This window comes from Fistularia commersonii, chromosome 13, assembly GCF_037954325.1.
Source record: "Fistularia commersonii isolate RoL2024-O1a breed Wild chromosome 13, RoL_Fcom_v1.0, whole genome shotgun sequence".
NCBI classification, from domain to species: Eukaryota; Metazoa; Chordata; class Actinopteri; order Syngnathiformes; family Fistulariidae; genus Fistularia; species Fistularia commersonii.
The window spans coordinates 78,930-97,184 of record NC_141296.1 but is presented as its reverse complement, the minus strand read 5'-3'; the positions used below and the strand labels follow the sequence as shown (position 1 = coordinate 97,184).

At 44.2% G+C, this 18,255-nt stretch overlaps 2 protein-coding genes across 2 annotated transcripts; one reads left to right on the top strand and one right to left on the bottom strand.

Annotated features, from left to right (window-relative positions):
• Nucleotides 1-1,969: 1,969 nt before the first annotated feature.
• On the bottom strand, nt 1,970-11,831 carry hspa9 (heat shock protein family A (Hsp70) member 9). Its single transcript, XM_086157712.1, has 16 exons — nt 11,537-11,831; nt 10,349-10,407; nt 8,920-9,007; nt 8,643-8,824; nt 8,444-8,568; nt 8,298-8,371; nt 7,450-7,556; nt 7,213-7,375; nt 7,044-7,136; nt 5,291-5,500; nt 4,899-5,126; nt 4,597-4,819; nt 4,274-4,368; nt 4,079-4,171; nt 3,521-3,661; nt 1,970-3,293 (listed from the first exon to the last, which is right to left on the bottom strand). Exons 1-16 carry the CDS (start codon nt 11,615-11,617, stop codon nt 3,225-3,227), a joined length of 2,031 nt encoding a protein of 676 aa, XP_086013838.1. The 5' UTR covers nt 11,618-11,831; the 3' UTR covers nt 1,970-3,224.
• A 2,429-nt stretch (nt 11,832-14,260) lies between these two features.
• Nucleotides 14,261-17,801, top strand: rab33ba (RAB33B, member RAS oncogene family a). The gene is made up of 2 exons (XM_086157713.1): nt 14,261-14,754; nt 16,857-17,801. The coding sequence occupies exons 1-2, from the start codon at nt 14,527-14,529 to the stop codon at nt 17,337-17,339; spliced, it is 711 nt and encodes a 236-aa protein (XP_086013839.1). The 5' UTR covers nt 14,261-14,526; the 3' UTR covers nt 17,340-17,801.
• The last annotated feature ends 454 nt before the right edge of the window (nt 17,802-18,255 follow it).

The window sequence follows — 18,255 nt, the reverse complement described above, 5'->3', positions numbered from 1 at the left end:
CACACACACACACACACACACACACACACACACACACACACACACAAATATGGCCAAAAGTATTCACTCACCAGCCTTGACTGGCACGAGTAACATCCTGTTTCCAATCCATAGGGTTCCATATTCCGTGGCTCCACCCTTTGCTGCTAGAACAGCTTCAACTCTTCTGGGAAGGCTGTCCACAAGCTTCAGGAGTGTGTTGCTGGCCATTTTTGAGCATTCTTCCGGAAGCACATTTGTGAGATCACACACTGATGTCGGACAAGAAGGCCTGGCTCTTAGTCGCCGCTCTAATTCATCCCAAAGGTGTTCTATGGGGTTGAGGTCAGGACTCTGTGCAGGACAGTCAAGTTCATCCACAGCTAATTCTGTCATCCATGTCTTTCTGGAGCTGCTTTGTGCACTGGTGCTCGGTCATGTTGGAAAAGGAAGGGCTCAGCTCCAAACGGTTCCCAGAAAGTTGGGACCATGGAATTATCCAAAATGTCTCGGTATGCCGAAGCTTCCAGAGTTCCTTTCACTGGAACTCAGGGGCCAAAAACAAGGCGGCACCATAATCCCCCCTCCACCAAACGTCACACTTGGCACAATGCGGTCAGGCAAGTGGCGTTCTCCCGGTGACTGCCAAACCCAGACTCGTCCATCGGATCGGCAGATGGAGAAATGCGATTGGTCACTCCAGAGAAGGCGTCGTCGCTGCTCTAGAGTCCAGTGCCGGCCTGCGTTGCACCGTTGAATCCCACACTTTGCGTTGCACTTTGGATGCAGCTGCTCGGCCGTAGAAAGCCACTCTATGAAGCTCTCTGCGCACTGTTCTTCAGCTCATCTGAAGGCCATGTGAAGTTTGGAGGTCTGCAGCCGTTGACTCTGCAGAAAGTTGGCAAACACTTCCGTGTTCTTCTAATCCAGCCGACAGTTGACCTTGGAATATTTAGAGCGAGGAAATTTTACAACTGGATTTGCTGCACAGGTGACCTCCTATCACAGCTCCACGCTGGAATTCACTGAGCACCTGAGAGCCACCCATCCTTTCACAAATGTTTGTAAAAACAGCACACGAGCCGCGGTGCTTGATTTGATCCACCTGTGGCCGTGGAAGTGATTGGAACACCTGATTCCATGATCTGGATGGCTGAGCCAATACTTCTGGCCATATAGTGAACGAAAGAATCCCAGGTCTCTGTGCAAGTACGCCACAAATGAAACGCTGCTTCTTCCTGCTGGTCAATGTGAAGCATTACAGATGAGAGGGACCGTCAAGGAAACACTTCACACACAAAAATAAATTAGTTAATACATAAGAATTAATGGGAATTGTCGCCTTTCTTAGAGTTTTAACCTCAAAGTCGAGTAAGGGCTTTTGGAGATAAAGAGCAATTCAGGGAAACTGTGGGCAAAGGATATTTATCTTGAGGGAGTTATTAAAAATCTGCTGGGTCATTATGTTTGATAAAATGTTGGCATAATGAAATTAAATGGCATTGAAAATAAGGTTTTCATCTTAAACTCACAAATAAGACGTTTTTTCAAGGATGTATCTCACATGCTGTATAGGAGGATTAAAAAGGCTGCTTAAAATGCCTCTGACACATACGCATCTTTCACTACTTGTCTTTTGGATCAATATAAGGCAAAATGTCCTTGTTTTAATAATCCATCTTGTCTGATGTGTTGCAGATTACACAATCCATTTGCTTCAAAAAACAACATTGGGCAAAATTACTGGAATTGTAGTTTATAAACTTGCTAATTAATTCCTTGTTTTTCAAGTATTTATATGCCCACTTATTTTGAGGGAATTCTCTCCTTTTATTTTTTCTATTACTGCCAAATGCCATTTTTCCCAGTAAGGTGACATCATGCTATTGGTTTCAGGAACCTCTATTAGGTGAATCTTGAGCCCCTGAACAAATCAACTATAGGATTCATCTCATTGAAATGTGCAGGGGAAAAAACAAAACAGGATATGAAGTTTTAAAACATAATTTTATTACAAAAACAGCAAGTGCCTGTATATATTTCATTCTTGTAGTATAATCGACCCCCCCGTCCCAAAACAGTACACATTCCAACCGTCCTTTCACTCCACGACCCTGTCGCCAAACACAGACCGCTGCCTGGCAGGCAGGCCGCCCAAGTACATTCACACAGAGCAGTTTGTGGCAGCGGCGGGTCTCTGACAGAGGAATGACCGGCTGCAGACTTGCATACTAAATCCTTTGTCGTAATGCAGAGAAGGCATCGTGCTCATCGACCAGCTTCATCGACCACGTCAATCACTCCCTTCGGACAAGAGTTCACATGATAAAGGGGGCGTGAGGGAGGGTCTCATCGTCACATCCGTCCGGCCGGCCTCGATAAAGACCCCCACCCACCAAGGTAACACGTCCAGGAGAGGGACGACTTGCTGTAAATGGCGTGCGAGTTGGGCTTTTGAGTGCAGTCGAGTCACCGGGCAGCAGCAAGAAGCAACGTCACGTCCACGACTCGGCCTCAGTTCTGACAAGAGACGTGGCTGTGACGAAAGGAATCCAAGACACTGCTGGGACCAGGGGGTCTGGACCTTCCTGCCCCCCCACAAAAAACAAATATACAGGAGCGTCACCCTCTTTGTGATTTTTGTTTCCCTCCAAAATTGCTATTTAATTATTGTGATTTTTCCCCATTCAATACAAATTTGTGGCGATTTAAGCCCAATTTTTGGGACTATTTTCACTTTTGTTCTGACGCACTTACAATTTTGATTTGGATGACAATAGTGTGTGTTTGTGGAGAAAATAACAAAGCTGATGATTAAGTGGCTAAATCAATGGTTTGCCAAGTTTGAAAGCATGATCATTTTCAAATGACACATCTTTATAAGTATCTGTGAAAATCACAATGGGACCCCCCCAGTCTCAACAGTGAAGAAAGACTCGCGCCTGGACCAGTGAAGTACTACACCATCAGAACCAAGCTCAACAAGACTGAAAAAGTTTTTTTTTTACTACGTCAGAATGTAAATGAACAACTTTGTAAAAATAAACAATTAAATTACAGACATACAGAATTCTCACAGACCTGGGGGAACAGACTTGCACTGGTTTACTGCCAAAAAAACAGTAAAATAAAGAGAATATGGTCAGAATGACTAGGGTTCAGCAAGCCCCTCCTACGAGCCCAAAAGTCCTATGTTGTCAAGGAAACTCGTTGACAAAGCAGCTGAGTGAAAAGAAAAACTGGGTCTACTGCTGGCCTTCCTTCTTCTCTCCCTCCGTGGAGCCAGAGTTGCTGCCATCTCGCTCTGCTGCCATCTGGTGGTCAAGAGAAGTCACACACTGAGCCAGGAATCTGATTTTCATTCATTCACTCCCCATACCACTTCTGCCGCACACACTCAAAACAAATTCATTTAAGTTATATACTGTCCATACGCATTCTATCATACATCGCACCGACTTTTAGTGAAAATTAACCATCCAAGTTTTGACCGTCACGTTTCCTCGTTCACCATTCGATGCCGCTTCTTGCAAAGACTCACCTTCTTGTAGGCCATTTCAAAGAGTTTGAGCGATGCCTGCTGCAGGTCGGTCGCCGCCTGCTTGATGTTTTCTCCCGTCTCAGAGTCCTTGTTGGTCAGAATGCCGCGGACTTTGGCGATCTCCTCCTTCAGTTTGGCGCACTGGGTGAAGAAATGCCGGGCGTCAGTTCACACAGCAATCGGGCTGAAAGCCCCCGTTTATTTCAAGACGTATTATTCAGCACAAGGTTAACTATTTGCACGACTGGGATTAATCTAGGCGCTGCATTATTTGTATAGTATGAACATTTGGCAAAATACTAATTATATATCATCACAATATTGTGATAGCAGCATGCTGCCCACATTTCTCCCGCTGTTCAAATAAATATCAGTTTCTCCTCAACCTCCTGAAAGGGAGAATAAAAAGAAGACGAGAGTAGCAACAGCCGTCAAATTTAGCGTAGATATTCAGGGAAATAAAGAAAAAAAATGACACGAGCATGTTGTTGGTGCTCGAACTCTTGGCTTAAGTCACATATTACAAATCGGATCCATCTGATCTGAACAGCATCTGACCTCATCGGCTGGAAGCTGGTCCTTGAACTCCTCCATCTTGGACTCCGTGTCGTGGACGATGCCCTCGGCCATGTTGACGGCCTCCACGCGGTCCTGAGGAAAACCAGGACCCGTGAACACACAGTTTTTCCCCGAGCGATTTATCATCCTAATTTTGTTTGATTGTTGATATGGATCAGAGGCCGAGGGTCTTACCTTCCTCCTACGGTCCTCCTCGGCGTATCTTTCGGCATTTTTGATCATGTTCTCAATGTCGTCCTTGCTGAGACCCCCCGATGACTGGATCACGACTGCGGGCAAGGACGACGGCAGGGTGTAATCATTTCCACCAATCTATTAACTTTTGTCGGTCCACGGTTATGTCTGGCAGAAACACTCAAGGCCAAAGCACTTGGAATAACGGTGTGCTGCCCCGGAAGACGTCACTAAGACGCCCCGTCTCGTTTTTAAAGGTACAAACGGGACATTTTTATGAGCCAACTTGAAAGTGTGTCAAGGTATTGAAGGCAGCGACTCACTCTGCTGCTCACGCCCAGTGCCCTTGTCCTTGGCAGAGACGTGGACGATGCCATTGGCGTCGATGTCAAAGGTGACCTCGATCTGGGGGACGCCGCGAGGGGCAGGAGGGATGCCGACCAACGTGAACTGGCCCAGCACTTTATTGTCCGCAGCCATCTCTCGCTCTCCCTGACACACCTTGATCTCTACCTGTGTTTGTCCATCGGCGGCGGTGGAGAAGACCTGGAGGAAGGAGAAGAGTGTCGGGCGTCCGCGGTCCCAAACCGAATCCTCTGCCTGTCTCGCGGGGTCGTGCTCCTACCTGGCCCTTCTTTGTGGGGATGGTGGTGTTCCTGTTGATGAGCTTGGTGAAGACGCCGCCCAGGGTCTCGATGCCCAGGGACAGGGGAGTCACGTCCAACAGCAGCACGTCCGTGACGTCACCGGCCAGCACGCCTCCCTGGATGGCCGCCCCGATGGCGACGGCCTCGTCCGGGTTGACCGACTTGCTGGGAGCCCGACCAAACAAATCCTGGACCGTCTGCTGGACCTGCGAGAAATTGAATATACAGGGTAAGTAAAAGTTCTGCTTGGATATTGTTAAAAGATTTCACTGTCTCGGTTGAGGGGGCCTCAGGGCCCATAACAGGGGGTCAAAACTTTATATTATTTGGTACTGAGCTTGTGTTTATCGATTATAGTATCATACTTTACCTTGGGCATGCGGCTCATGCCTCCCACCAGCAGCACCTCTCCGATGTCTCCTTTGGAAACCTCAGCGTCCTGCATGGCCTTCTGGCAGGGGGCCACGGTGCGGCGGATCAGGTCCGACACGATGCTTTCAAACTGGGAGCGAGTCAACTTCATGTTGAGATGCTTGGGCCCAGAGGCGTCCATGGTCAGGTAGGGTAGATTGATGTCGGTCTGGCAGACAAATAATCACAGATATGCGTATGAACCACCCGGAGCGACAAGACCGACGTTATTCATAAATGCGGTGCCACATTTTCCATCTCTTCCAGGTTTTGTTGGAGACCTGACAGATTCGCTCCTAGATGTGAGGGATTATTTTTGCTGCAGGACAGATCAGCGTGACACCAGTAAAACTACGTGCGATTAGACACGTCTACTTCAAGTATTGGCTCTGATATCAGGCCCTTTTACTGCCAGCGGTGGGTCTGACACCCGCCTCTGAAAACAAATTACCACCAGCTAGGTCGTTGGCTCAAGAGTCAGTTTAGTAATGATACAGGTATAATCCTTCCAGCAGTGTCAATTTACACTCCCGGCAACTTGTGACAGCTGAGTTTAGAGTGATAAGGAATTTGGAGGAAGGAAATACTTTACCTGCTTTACTCTAAACATACTGTTATCCTTCAGAACTTCAGAGGAAGATGATAAGTCAAACATCTTCGAGGAGAGAGACAGAGTCCAGGTGCCATGATAATATTTGACCAAACTATCCTTACAGCTCCTTTATGTTCAATACAGGATATAAATAAGGACATGCGCTGCATTCATTTTATGCTTATTCAGATTCATCTTGTTGAAGCTTAACAAATAGTGAAGTGACACTGTGGGAAACTTTGAAAAATGATGGAACTTTGTGAAGAGAGGAGAGGCTATTTTGAGTCCGTGCAAAATCAGTGCATCACTGCATTTAGGATGTTAAACCACCAGGGGCACAAAGACCAACACCTGAAAGCAAGTCGTGACCACCAAGTTGCTCAGCCTCACCAATGGGAAAACTTAGAAACTTAGTTAGCAGCTAATTAACGGAGCCATGGAAATATGAGGGCAGTGAAAATTCAGAACATCTATAAGGTAATTTTCAGACTGCTGAGCACACCTGAATATAAGCCGCAACCACAAACTTTAAAAAGGAAAAAAAATGTTCATATATAGCCGCACTTATCTAGGAGCTGCAAGTGTCCATTTGTAATATCAGATATTTACACAGAAATATTTTTTTTAACTTGTAGTCATATATACATTCCATAAATGCCCCCCCCCCCAAAAAAAAACAGTGCCCGTAACACATCTGGCTGAAAAAAAATTAAAAATACAGTAGCCTATCAATAGCAATTGGTTGTTAACTTCATCTTTATCCCACACACTAAAACCACTGAAGTTGTCTTCTGTCGGAATTAAACAGCCTCAGAATTCCTCCGTCAAATACTTCTTCAGCCTGTTTCCTTGTCTCTCTCGGTGTCACTTGTGTAAACCACACACATGTTCTGCAGCGTCTATGTGTAATTACACTGGTTCGATGTGACAAGGCTAATATTTTGGCCCATAAAAACCCATAAATTGGCCGCATCATTTTTTAAACCGCAGAGGTCAAAGCATGGGAAAAAAGTAGCGACTCATATTCAGGAAATTGCGGCATCTATTTTCATGCATGAATATTTAAAGCGTCAGCGTTTAGTGAGACGCTGATTTCTAAGACGAGTCTGCACATCTGTACCTGCAGCGACGACGACAGCTCACACTTGGCCTTCTCAGCCGCCTCTCGGACTCTCTGCAGGGCCATGTTGTCCTTCATCAGGTCCACGCCGGACTGTGTAGGCAAAAGGAACATGTATCAACACTGTGCAGGTCTAGAGGCTTCAGTGCCCGAGTCTCATGATCACTACCTCTCTCTTAAACTCCTTGACAATGTATTGAAGCAGGTGCTGGTCAAAGTCTTCTCCGCCCAGGAAGGTGTCACCATTGGTGGATTTGACCTCAAACACCCCCTTCTGGATCTCCAGGACGGAGATGTCGAAGGTTCCGCCACCCAGGTCGTAAACTGCGATACTGACACACAAGTACCAGGTGAACAGACGCCGAGGAGAGTAACGTCTGTTTTTCCCCTCCTAAGCTTCACTTACATCTTGTCCTGGGTCTTGTCTAGGCCGTACGCCAGAGCAGCTGCTGTCGGTTCATTGATCACACGCAGCACGTTCAGACCCGAAATCTGACCTGCATCTTTAGTTGCCTTGAGTCACAGCAAAGATAAAAAAGGCAAACAATCAAAAAAACCTTTTACTATGAGGATCACACAATTATGACCACACACACAGATGAATCCTCCAAGACATCTATAGTCATTGGGTTCACAAATAAAGACTATTTTTTGGCTGTTCCCTTCAGGGGACGCCACAGTGAAACACCTGCCTCTATCAAACCCTATCCTCTGCATTCTCTTTCACTCCATCCAGAAATTTCCTCTCTAATCTTCCTCTAGGCCTCCTTTTTGTGGTTCATATTAAAACAATACCCTTGAAAAGGCAGCAATGTTTTAGAAAGTTGTGGAAAATTACATTAAATTTGGTAGAAGGGAACAAAACATTTCTTGTTGTGAATTGACAAGAATTTGAACAAGAATTTAAAGCCAAGAAAAAATGCATGAAATTATTGAAAAAGACAAGGAATTTGCCAGGTGTAAAAAGGCAAAAGGAATTTTCTTACAAAAAAAATGTATTTGAAATTAAAACATTGTTAGAAAATACTGGGAAGTAAGTATACAAGACAATTACCAAAAAAATATGTAAATTAAAGATCAGGAATAAAATTACTTAAGATAATACAAGAAAAAAAATCATAAAATTGAAGAATAAAATCGACCATAAATCTTTGTACGCTTTGATCATCAGTAGTGTCAACAATCACTGACTGAGGTTCTTCGCCTGAGAGGTCCGAGCCCCGGACTCAGTCTGCTAGATGAGAGTGTACTTACCTGTCTCTGGGAGTCGTTGAAGTAGGCTGGGACTGTGATGACAGCATTCTTCACCTTGGTGCCCAGGTAGTTTTCTGCAACACGAAAACCACATCAACTCAAATGTGCTTAGTGTGTGTGTTCATCTACTTCAAACAACCTCATACCTGCAGTCTCCTTCATCTTCATCAGAACAAAGGCTCCGGCTTGGCTGGGAGAATACATCTTCCCGTGAGCCTCCACCCACGCGTCACCATTAGATGCTCGTACAATCTTGTAGGGCACATTCTTCCTGTAAATGACCACTTCCTTTTAACCCAGTCTGCGTTAACTTCTCAAACCGGGTTAACTTCAAGCTGCACTCACAGGTCTTTCTGCACTTCTGCATCATCGTAGCGGCGTCCTATCAGCCTTTTGGTGGCATACAGCGTGTTCTGGGGGTTGGTGACAGCTTGGCGCTTTGCTGGCATGCCCACCAGACGCTCACCCTCTGCTGTGAATGCCACGACCGAGGGTGTAGTCCGAGCTCCCTCTGCGTTCTCCAACACCTGCGATGCAAACATGGAGCAAGAAGCGGATGATGGGAGATGAAGCGCTTCTGCCGGCACGAAACTTGATACCTAATATCAGCGTTGGCTCTCACCTTGGCCTGTTTCCCCTCCATGACGGCGACACATGAGTTAGTTGTTCCCAGGTCAATGCCAATGACAGCCCCCCTGATGGCCTCTGACCTACAACACCCACATACACGGGGCTTTTACCTCATCGTTCAGATCTCTGTCAGATTATTCAAAGCCACTTTTTGTCATTTTCCTTATCTGGCAAATTGAGAACAAGCTTCCTTAGAGCCCTGAGCAAAGCCCCACTGAACCACCTAGTGCCATTAAAAAGGAGTACAAGGGAGATTTGAAAGAGTTTAACAATCAAATGAAGATTTTAAAATGCAGAACTAAGTTTATCACATGCTGAATCATGTACAGAAAAGCATGACTGAATATGATTATAATAAAATATTGTGTAAATGTATGGACAGGTATTATTTTGGTTTGGTTTCTTTTATTAAAAAGGCAATTTTCCCCTAGCTCAGACTAAAACCACCATCTATGGCCATCGTGACTCTTAGCATTTGTAGATCTTGTAAGACTACAATTCCTCCTTATCTAACCAGGGTTTTAGAGAATCTTTGTCTCTCACAACACACGCACACTCCGCACACACACACAAACAATTATTTGGGGCGGGCGGCGTGGCGCAGCAGGTAGAGCAATCGTCTTTGGAACCAAAAGATTCCTGGTTGGATTCCCGGCTCCTCCTTGTGTGTCCAAGTGTTGTTGAGCAACACACTGAACCCCTGACTGCTCCCCTGGCAGCCTACTGCTCAAGGTTCATGCATCCATGATGGGTTCATTGGAGAGAACACATTTCCACAAGGGGATTAACAAGGCAAGTACATTGCTGATTGTTTTAACGTAATGTATAGCAATTGTGAAATTTTGCACTTAACAAATCGAAAAAAACCTTTAAAATAAATTGCAAAATGAGAATTTAGTTGATTTTTTTTTTGCCTTATTATAATCATTTTATAGGCCCCTTAATGTTACTAAGATACTGAAGATTAAATGACTTGTTCAATGTAATTTTTATGAAATTAGATGAAAAGAGATGGGCAAGAAATCAACAAAAAAAATCTCAGATGAATGAAGAGAATGAAAAGAAAATACAGTGACGGCCAAATAACTTATTGTCTATCAATGAGCGATATGAATCAACTGAGGTTGCAGAGGCCAGAATAAGAAGTGTTCCTTGCTATGTGCATCGTATGTCTAATGATGGAAGTCTAGCCTGAGGGTTCAGTGACCCCTGAGCTCAAAGTCCTGACTGCATCTGCACTTGAAGGGATTCTTATGGTCCCTCTGTGTTTCGCATTATACATAAAAAATTTGTCTTTAAAAAAAAAAAAAACAATCGGAAAGAATCCCGATAAAAAGAAATCATATTAATGACTATATTAGGAAATTATAATTATGTAAAAGTACAACAGACATTTTCAGTTTCCTGAGAGCGATACTCACGCATAATCCCTCCTGGAGAGGGCTCGGAGCTCTTCTAACTGGAAACCTTTCCAGGAAGCCTGCAGACACATCATATGGTTACACTGCAGCTAACACTTTCATACACTGATGGTCATTTTAAATTTTAGTTAAAATTATACAAAAGAAAATACCACAAATTATTAGTTACGCTTTGTTGTGATATAATACTGTATTCTATTCTAATGCAACCTCCACTACCAACACATTTCAGACTTCAATCATTTCTCAACAATTAAAGGTTTTCCTTTCTGTTATTACGTTCAAAATCAGTTCTATATCTTGGTTGTTCGATAAAGCCCAGTTTATTCACAAAACAGGACAATCAGGGACATTATCTTGATCTATGTGAAGCGGTGAATGACCACTCTGAAATATCCTACCCTAACACACTAACTTTATCAGAGAACAGAAATATGACTGAAAAGTGATTTAATCCCTTTCGCATTTTAACCATTTGCTTCCAGATCATGATGTGCCCTACTTGATCCCTTGACCTTATATATATTTATGAATAAAACAAAAACAGAGGTAGTACATCTTAAATATTTTAAGTTCCAAACGCTGTACTTCCTTTGAAACCAAAACTGTCAGGAACCTCTCTAATCAGAGGCAAAAGTTTCCAAAAACAGTATCCACAGTTTTACACCAAAAAAAATAACCATCCATAGTCAGAATCACTCTGTTTCTAATGAATGATAACTGGTTTTATTTCATGGGACATCACGCTCTGCGGCATCTGGCCAAAGAATGTCACGAAATGTTGCAGCATGTTGGGGAAAGAGGGGACACAAAAGTGAAGGTCACCAGACGATTCATCCAACAGTGTGCACACAAGACACACCACTCCTGTCATAATAGAGCACAGCACACCGTGTAACTCCTTACGTCGGTTGAAGTATCGATTATACGCGTGCCTATCAAGTAACAGCTTTTAATAAATGCATGAAATATCGCACTTTAGTAACACATAGGCTGTTGTCTTCCTGTGCGAGCAGGTTACAAAAGCAGCGACAAATTACGGTTTAGAAGCGGAGATCCACTGAGCCGGCCTCCAGCTAAGTGTTCGGATGCTAACATCACAAGCCGGCGGTTGAGATTTCAAGAGTTAATATATATGTTGAAGATAACACCGTATTGTTTTGTTATTTCAGTGTGTTAGAGGCTCACCTTCTTTACGAGAGAGGACACACTTCTCGTACAGGTCCGGCTCGGGAGAATCCTTGAAGCCATTGTGGCGATGCTCAACATTTTGACAATTTTGCTATGCTAACTGATAACTAAAGTCGGTAACAAAGTCTGGGTGAGCGGGGTGCTCTGACTGCTACTAAACGGAAGATGTGGCGTTTAAATGTCCGGCGCCGACGATGTGCCAGCGAGGGTGTCAATTGGAAGGTTGGACGGCACTCGGTTTGCTGGAACGGCGGAGAAACTGCGACGGTCCTTCTGGAATTATCCAACACATGTTGCACCATGCACGGCTTAAGGACCCCACAAATGGGCTGCCGTCACAGTGCCTGAATTATTTTTAGCGATCCACACGAGAATACTATAGAATTTCGATTCTCTTAAAATGTGTATGCTCACCGCGTGATATAATAAATTCTACTCTCCACATATGGACGTAAAACTGGAACAATCATGTGTAATTTGTGTATTTGTAGTCAGGCAGAGAATAAGACGCCTTCAATTCCTGGGCATGTGAAGGTCATGATGTAACGGCCGATCCCGTGCGTTCCGTCAGAGACGAGTGACGCGTCATTAGCGTCACCGACGCGCAACGGCCAGAGCCGCCCATCACACGCCACTGTTTCCTAGTTTATATCGTTCCCCCCTTGCTTTATATATATATATATATATATATATATATATGTGTGTGTGTGTGTGTGTGTGTGTGTGTGTGTGTGTGTGTGTGTGTGTGTGTGTGTGTATGTATATATATATATATATATATATATATATATATATATATATTGGAAGGTTATATATTTATATATATATATACATAGAGGTTGCAGAGATGAAGATGTTGAGGTTCTCTTTGGGAGTGACCAGGATGGATAGGATCAGGAATGAGTCTATCAGAGGGACGGCACATGTTCGATGTTTTGGAGAGAAGGTCAGAGAAGCCAGACTGAGATGGTTCGGTCATGTACAGAGAAGAGATAGTGAATATATTGGTAGACGGATGCTGGAATTGGAGCTGCCAGGCAGGAGGTCTCGAGGAAGACCAAAGAGAAGATTTATGGACGTAGTGAGAGAGGATATGAAGGTAGTTGGAGTGAGAGAGGAAGATACAGAGAATAGGGTTAGATGGAGAAAGTTGACTCGCTGTGGCGACCCCTAACGGAAAAAGCCGAAAGAAGAAGAAGAATATATATATATATATATATATATATATATATATATATATATACATATGGACCAGTAACCCCAAAACAATCCCTATTTGCCTTGCAGGAGGATAACTCAAACCTAGGGACAAGTCAGCAAAAAATAAAAGTAAATGATCCCAGCTCCCATGCTCAAATAGCTAGAAATCACATGAAATACATGTGAAAATGATGAACACTAAATTAGAAACCAATGAAGACTACATAAAGGATTTCAACCACGCCACATTATCATCTTCTCTGCTTTTAATTCTGGCACAACAATTTCCTTCGGAATTAATAAAGTTGTTCTCATCTCATAACCTTACAGCCAGAAATTCCCTTGGCTGAACATTGTCTATAGCAGGCCTGGCCAACCTGTGGCTCCCAAGCCACATGTCGATTCTTGTATTTGTGTGTTGTTGTTTTTTTGCTGTGCGCGGAGAACACTGGAGCGGCACGTGATTGCACAAGTAAAAAAAACACAAACACAAAAGTCGACATGAACGTAAGCGCCTCATGCGGCTCAGGAGCCACAGGTTGGCCAGACCTGCTCTATAGCATTAAAAAATAAATATCTATAAGAACTGGCCTTGACAGCTGCAGCAAATTGCTTTCAAAATAACAATACATTTCTAATAAATCAGCAACATTTGTATATGTGTGTGTGTGTGTGTGTGTGTGTGTGTGTGTGTGTGTGAGAGAGAGAGAGAGAGAGAGAGAGAGAGAGAGAGAGAGAGAGAGAGAGAACACGAACGCAGAGAGAGGTTTTTCACCAAATACATTTTATGGTCAATTACAAATTTAAGGATGTGATATCATATTTCTATAATTTAAACTATCAATGAAATTGATTTTGTAGAGTACACTTACACTTTCCTGGCTGAGTCTTATTTGCCATACAAATAATACAGACAACGGACCACAGCATTGCACAACAATTTATCGGGGAGTAAACTTTCCAGCCAAAGTGAAATATGTAACTCAAAAAGCTTTAATGGAGCATATTCTGTTTTTGTTTTTACCACAAGTAGCTACTTATTGCATTGCTCTTGACATATTTACGGCAAATGCAACATTCCCTTTTCTAAATAAGAATCAGAATCCCAAATATTGAATTGATGCAGGAGGAAATGCAACCGTCGAGGTTTTCGTCGTTCGGTTCTCTTTTTATGCGTCGCTCATCAAATCCGTCAATCGACTGACTCCGGGTGACATGCGTGACCTCGAACGCGTCTTTTTTTTTTAATTTTTATTTTTATTGAACACAAACAGTGTAAACAAATCTACATATGTACAATTAACATGGCAAGGTAGGATCGAATGTCAATGAAACAACCGGGGATGAGGAGGCAAAGGACATAAGGACGTTCGTTCTGTATGTAATCAGAAGTTAACATTGTTGAAGGTTTGTGGGAAGTGTTCAATGCTAGACGAAAAAGAAAGTAAAAGAAAATAATTGTATAAATTCGACTTTAAATCGCCCGAAGGCTTGAACTTCCGGGTTTCCCACGGCTCGTGAACGCGGCCCAATAAATATCGCGAGATGCGCGACTCCGTCAACATCGTACGTGGCTTGACGGCAGGAGGAGCGAGATGCCAAATGACGGCGTATCACTGTGATTCCATTCGTTTGAATGATTCTTACCGACATACATAGATATATATGTATACGAGAGTATGGCTGCATTGTGGTAAGCCGCTGTAGCCGCCGTGAGAGAAACGTCCCACGCATCGTACGTGGGCGGCGTTAGCTAGCGGGGGCCGAAGGAGCGTCCACGACACGCCATGGCGGACGGAACCCCCACGGGGGAAATGCCCGCTCCTCTGACCAGCTCCTCGCTTCCGCCTCCGAGGACCCGCATCTTCAAGATCATCGTGATCGGTGACTCCGGGGTGGGGAAGACCTGCCTCACGTACCGTTTCTGTGCGGGCAAGTTCCCCGAGAAGACCGAGGCCACGATCGGGGTGGACTTCAGGGAGAGGCTGGTCGAGATAGACAGCGAGAAGATCAAGGTGTGCTCCTCGGACCCCCTCGAGAAGCTTGCAGGCGCTTCTCCGCGCTCAGTCCGAAGCGCCATCGAAGCGCTCTTCTCTTAGCTTGTTTACGTTCATCCGCACCGCCTGGAAATGTATTACAAACTTGAGAAATGTCCATCTCAAAGTAAGGAAAGCAACTTTCCCACGGTTGGAAATGACGCCAGTTTCCTAACGAAGGCACAAAAAAAACAATGTTGAGGTTATTACGTCAGCTTGCGAAAAACAATAACAAGTCACGTGATCTCATGTTCAAACGTCAATAATCGTGTTTGAACATTAGAATGATCCTACCCAGAAACCGCCGATGAATGGCATCAAAGTAACGGACAAGTGAGATGATCAACAATCGATCACCGATAGAGTGCCTAAAAATGATCAATCCAGTAGGCGCCACCGATCAATTGCTTAAGAGTGGCCAGTTTTCACAACAGCATGTTGATTCTTTCGTGAACATCTGTATTGTAGTTAGTTGGACCAGGACGCTGCTGCTAAACCTGCTGACTCACTGAATGCAGCTCCAAGCGTTAGTCCTGGTCCCGGGTTTGCTCCAGGTGCTTGGAGGCCCGGCCCCCCACAGATGCTACCTGCAATGAAGGATCTCTCAGAGAACCGATGCTCTTCAGGGGCCTCATGCACTATCCAGCGCACCTTTATCTAGAACATTTGTGCATTTGGAAGGGAGTTTTGTAAGGTTTCTGGGCACTTTGGTTTGTTTTCAAGGGGCAGGGGTGAAATGAGAGACAGTACCACAGTCTATTGTTTCTCTATCGTTGTCGTTGCCGTTGTGCTTCGTTGTGCGTTGTTATCTTACAATAAAGTGAAGCTGCTTTGGGATTTGAGTGATGGTGCGATTAGGGAGGCCCAGCTCCAGAACATAGGCTGCAATTGGGTGTCGGTTATTTCTCGATGGTTTTCCTTCATTCAGTTACTGGTTCTTTAGTTGATAATGACTAAGCGTTACATGCTTTTATTTTTTGCGATGAATCTGTGGTCGTTTTCATTTATATTTGTTGCCATTTTTTTTAGGAAATGACACTCATTTTAAGGTATAAGAACTATTCAGTTACTATCATTTTCCAGTCTTAATTATTCTGTATGGAATTTCCAAATGGCTTGGAGCTATTTTGTACAGTATTTTCATAAACGTTTTATGCGGAATATTTTTCAAAGATTACTTTTACATTTGGGAGATTTTAAAGTACTTTGTTGATAATGTGAAGTTGTACGTGTCTGTTTTTGAGGTGATTTATCTTTATCTCAACTTTCGGCTGCTGCTAATAGTATCGTATTAGCTCAGACTCCAGCAGCTACAAATGGAGGAGGTGGATACCGTCAGCTGTCAAACCTCTCATGACGTTCAGCAGCTTTTAGCCTAAGGCGGACACATGGAGGAGTGTTTGGTTCTTCGGCTAAGGCTCCTCCTCATCACCCCCCCCTGTTTTTGGCATTAAATATTTCTTCTGTCATTTCCATCACATCCATGATGCTGAATGAATTTGACATGCAATTATGGTGAAAGCATCAAATAATCTACTTTGTTTAAATGTCTGAGGTTTCTGTAGTTTGTGGTCATGATAGCGTGACAAAACATGAATGTCAGCATATTGAGAAACCTTTTTTATTCAGAATGTTTAATAATAGTATATACTATTATATGGAAAAATGGCATGTGACAAACACAATGCTAAACAAACAGGTTTTTTATCAATTTCATTTTTGATGTTTTAATTAAATTTTTTATGGTATTTAAGGACATGAAAAATATTTTTTTATCACAAGTCATTTCTTGTTGATTTTTGCATTACTATCTAGTTATGGCTCTATCGATACTTGAATTTAACTTGCGTTTTCTTCTGTTCAACGATGATGACAAAGCCAAAAATTTTACTAGACAATGATTGTTGAGATGACACACCGGTACTGAGTCAGTTATAGCGTTGTCATTTTACAGAAAGACATCTAGTCATTAATGTATCGATCGGCTACGATGGGGTAAATATCACGTGAGCGAACCCGGCTGTTACCAGACACTCAGTAACGTTGGTTGTGGTCTCCCTGTGTCCCCCCAACCCCCTCAGATCCAGCTGTGGGACACCGCAGGCCAGGAGCGCTTCAGGAAGTCCATGGTGCAGCACTATTACCGCAACGTGCACGCTGTGGTCTTTGTGTACGACATCACCAATGCCGCCAGCTTCCGCAGCCTCCCCGGCTGGATCGAGGAGTGCAAGCAACACGCCCTGGGCTCCGAGGTCCCCCGTATTCTGGTGGGCAACAAATGTGACCTGCAAGACTCAATTCAGGTGGGCACGGACGTGGCACAGCAGTTTGCCGACATCCACTCCATGCCAGTGTTTGAAACGTCTGCCAAAAGCCCGAACAGCCAAGGAGGGGGCTGCGGGAACAGTGACCACGTCGAGGCCATTTTCATGACGGTGGCCCACAAGCTGAAGTCCCAGAAGCCTCTGGTGCTCAGCCAGCCTCCGGGCGGCACCGTCATGCTGAGCGGGGGCAGAGAGGAGGTCTCCGACGGGGCCCGGGGCTGGGGCTGCACCAGCTGTTGAATGCCCGTTCGTGTGGAAAATGACTCGGCTGATTTCAGTCCGTTAACTTGTGATGATCCTGCCGCGACGCAGATGTCCAGCAGGAGGCGCCGCTCTCCGGTGGCCGTAATGAATCCTGTAAAACACTACGTTGAGTCGAAGCTTCTTGCTGGAACGTCGAGGATGAAAAAAAGTCCGCCTGTCCCCGGTCACAATTCAGCCAATCAGACCAGACTGGCCAGTCTTGCCTTTTTATAGCATTGATGAGACTTCTCATCACCCCTCAACGGTCACCAGTAATCAGCAGACCCTGACGACAAACACTTGGCAAATATGCATTATAACCTTTAAAGCCGCAACAAGGTTGATTCTGGCACTGCAGACAGAAGTGAAGCTACTGCAGATGTGGATCTAGTTTACCATCACCAGACCAACCTTTGGCCTGACCATATCAAATGGAAAGGAAGAAATTAAATGGAAAAAGAGGAAACCTGATATTTGCAGATGCTTCTGTTTTGTTTTGGGTTTTTTGATGCATGGGAGATCAAGAGTGGGCCATAGAGCTTTCAGTAGAATTCTTAAGCGGAGGACGCAGAGCAATGAAACCCCGCATGTTAGTCCCAGTGCGACAGTGAAGCAAACAAATGAGAAAATAAAAATTCCCCCGTTTGATTTGACCGGCTATTATTGTGTGGAAATGTAAGCAAGGCTGTTCTGTCTGCCTGCTGTAATCATCTATTCAAATATCCGGTATTAAAATACATATAAGGAAAGAGCCCATCAAATCACTGTCATTATGTATGTCATACCCTACAGAAACGTGATTTTATTTTAAAACATTGGGGGGGGACACCTTGTTGTGGTTTTAAAATGACCAGCCTCTGTAAAATCAGGAGAATAACTATCCGCCAGTGAACCGACATAAACCAATATTTAA

Bases quoted from the DNA above. Each gene is read 5' to 3' on its own strand.
- hspa9 (XM_086157712.1), bottom strand. From the start codon at position 11,617: ATGTTGAGCATCGCCACAATGGCTTCAAGGATTCTCCCGAGCCGGACC. The intron at 3,662-4,078 runs GTCAGATGCTGT...TTCTTCACCCAG, and splicing joins ACCAGCTTCCAGCCGATGAG to TGCGCCAAACTGAAGGAGGA. The intron at 3,294-3,520 runs GTGAGTCTTTGC...CTTGACCACCAG, and splicing joins TTGAAATGGCCTACAAGAAG to ATGGCAGCAGAGCGAGATGG.
- rab33ba (XM_086157713.1), top strand. From the start codon at position 14,527: ATGGCGGACGGAACCCCCACGGGGGAAATGCCCGCTCCTCTGACCAGC. The intron at 14,755-16,856 runs GTGTGCTCCTCG...CAACCCCCTCAG, and splicing joins TAGACAGCGAGAAGATCAAG to ATCCAGCTGTGGGACACCGC.